Source organism: Rutidosis leptorrhynchoides, chromosome 2, assembly GCF_046630445.1.
Source record: "Rutidosis leptorrhynchoides isolate AG116_Rl617_1_P2 chromosome 2, CSIRO_AGI_Rlap_v1, whole genome shotgun sequence".
NCBI classification, from domain to species: Eukaryota; Viridiplantae; Streptophyta; class Magnoliopsida; order Asterales; family Asteraceae; genus Rutidosis; species Rutidosis leptorrhynchoides.
This window is the reverse complement of record NC_092334.1, coordinates 703,625,031-703,627,939: the sequence shown is the minus strand read 5'-3', so window position 1 is coordinate 703,627,939 and position 2,909 is coordinate 703,625,031. Positions and strand designations below refer to the sequence as shown.

At 35.4% G+C, this 2,909-nt stretch overlaps 1 protein-coding gene across 1 annotated transcript; it reads left to right on the top strand.

Moving 5' to 3' along the window:
- Positions 1–260: 260 nt before the first annotated feature.
- LOC139894682 (protein POST-ILLUMINATION CHLOROPHYLL FLUORESCENCE INCREASE, chloroplastic-like) lies at positions 261–2,237 on the top strand. The gene is made up of 8 exons (XM_071878089.1): positions 261–418; positions 514–643; positions 845–929; positions 1,035–1,113; positions 1,191–1,304; positions 1,562–1,674; positions 1,770–1,880; positions 1,976–2,237. Exons 1-8 carry the CDS (start codon positions 310–312, stop codon positions 2,093–2,095), a joined length of 861 nt encoding a protein of 286 aa, XP_071734190.1. The 5' UTR covers positions 261–309; the 3' UTR covers positions 2,096–2,237.
- Positions 2,238–2,909: the final 672 nt, after the last annotated feature.

Below are 2,909 nucleotides of genomic sequence, written 5' to 3'. Positions count from 1 at the left end.
GATGAAAACGAATAAAAAGCATTAATACAGGGACCATTTCAGTAATTTTGTCAATAATTTAAATAGTCAACAACCAAGTCAAATCTCAATGGTTTTACTTGTCCTTAAAAATTCGACTAAAAAAAAAAAAATAAATTCTTCTAGGAGGTGTTGGCATTTTCTGGGTGCTGAAATACACCACACAAATTTAAGAAATTTAAGAAATTCATACAAGATATTTTTCTCCCAGTATTTTGTTTTTTAGTTAAAGCCGATGCACATTATCTTTTAAAAACCTCAAGATGATTTATAACACTTAAAAAAAAAAAAATGTCTGCAACAACAAGTGCTCCAATCTTCAAGCCATGGACACAAATTGTATCAGCTTCTCATGCAACATCTAGTAATAAAATCAATCTTCCCATAGCCAACACTCATGGTACACTCTTACTCTTACTATGTAATTTTACTAGATTAATTATAATTATATTATATTATCTGCAATTAAAGCTTTTGAGATATGCACTTATACAGGTAATAAAACAAGTTTCATAGGTTCTTCATTACAAGAAAATCAGAAAAGATCCAGAAAATTAATGAGATCAATTGGGAAGATAAGAGCTGCAGCTGTTGTTGCTACACCTCCTGCTGAGGAAGTTAAAGAGTATGATTCTACTATCAACTTACATGTTTTAATTAATTTTAATTTTTAAATGATATAACCCAAATTTAGATTGTTATTTATAAAATTAGAAGTTATGGCAGTTTGAAGTTCCTTTACCTATTTTTTAAAGTATAAATATTTGTTCAATATGTTCTGCATCATTTTGAGTGAAGTTTTCATGGGCTAAAAAATTGTTTTCAGATCAGTGCTTCCATCATGGGCTGATTTCGACATCGGCCGGGCCCCGGTATACTGGAAAACAATGAATGGACTTCCTCCTAGTTCTGTAAGTTTATGCCATCAACTATTATTAACATCTAGCATGCAATTTCTCCATATTTGCTCTGTTTTTTTCGTTACTGAATCGGTAATCTTTTTGTCAACTATTCAGGGTGAACGAGTGAAGCTCTTTTACAACCCGGCCGCTAGCAAGTTGACTCCAAATGAAGATTTCGGAATCGCTTTTAATGGTATACTTTCAACTTGATATAATGGGTTAAAAGGCCCCTAGTAATTAGTTACTTGATGATGTTTGTATACTTTGCAGGTGGATTTAATCAGCCGATTATGTGCGGTGGTGAGCCGAGAGCGATGCTTCGTAAAGATCGTGGCAAAGCTGACCCTCCTTACTACACTATCCAAATTTGTGTCCCTAAGCATGGTATGTCTTAAATCGGGTCGTTTTTAGCGCCGATTAGGTCGACCTGCAAAAACTTTTGTCCATTTCTGTAAAGATATTTCAGAAATGACATAATTACAATATGAACCCGAAGATCTAGCAAATTGTAGTTGTAGAGAAACACTTTAGAAGACTTTTGACATGTTTCCCTTTTAGCTGAACTTTTTGTTTCGACCCATTTGAGAAACACGGGACCCAAGTCGACTCGTTCATCATACTGATCATAATTGTGATTGCAGCTGTGAACTTGATATTTTCGTTCACTAACGGGGGCGAATGGGATGGTCCTTATAAACTGCAATTTCAAGTTCCAAAAGCATGGCGTAACCGACAAATGGACTTCTTCAATCAAGTAATAAACTTTGAACTTTCATTCATCATCCAAACCCCTCTATTGAACTCCTCATGATAGATACAAATAACGTCTCGTTTAAATCATGTAAATAGGGTCTCACAGAGGAGTTGAGCAGAGAGGGTGCGTGTGAACAGGCTATATTTCCGGATACAAGCATTGTCATCGATAGATGTCAATTAAGTGGTAACTTGACTCTCGAAGGGGTACGTAAAAGAATGATAAATGTCCTCAGTTAACAACTTTAACTAAATCAGAATATGACAAATAACTCATTATTTTAATATCATATTTGTTGCAGGGTGATCGTTGCGAACTTGATTTGGTGACCGGGTGCACAGATCCAGGGTCCCCAGAATATAACCCTCTTGCAAATGTAGACGATGGATCATGCCCTCCATACTCGGATAACGAAGATTAAACTCACTATGTCTCCTTATTTTATCACATAATATTTATATAGATCTACCTTAAAGAAAAGCTTCACTGAAGTCATTGTTAAGACTTTAAGAGGTACTGATTCATGGATATTTGTTAATATGATTTAATACAATATACTTTATGAATGTCATAATTTCAACCCTTTTACTTATAATCGAAGGATTTAGGTTCTGATCTCTCGCAAACGGGTCAAATTGAAAAATATATTACCCAAAGAAAAATGGGTCAAACGGATCATACGGGTCGAACGTCTCCTAAAGTGAATATTTATGCATTTTATCCAATTGTACTTTAGCTAACATAAAAGTTAATAGACATTTGTAATATACTTATCATGGGAGCCCCAGAGGGGGAACGAGGTGATCGACACACAACCGGAGATTTGAGAAACATGGGGACTAGAGAAATACAACTCAAACAACGAAGGCGAAACGCAATAGGCCTAGAAACAACAATCAGAAGCCCCTGGAAAAAAAATCGAAGTCCTTGGACCTATTTACCTATTTTTAAATAGTTTATATTATTATTTGTTGGCTCTCAAATAATAATTCGTTAAATACCTATTATTCGCTTGTGGGACCCCACTGCCCACAAAGTAGTCATCAGCAGAGATGTTGTCTTTACGGAAGACAAAGATCTTGAAGATGTTAGCACTTCAAAAGAAACTATACCGATACAGGTGGGTAATGAATTTCATAAAGATTCTTCTGAAGCAGTACCAGAGCACGATGAAAATCAAGTAGTCGTTGATGAAGCTCCAGCGACTCGTATTTCTAATCGGGAAAGGAAGCGAT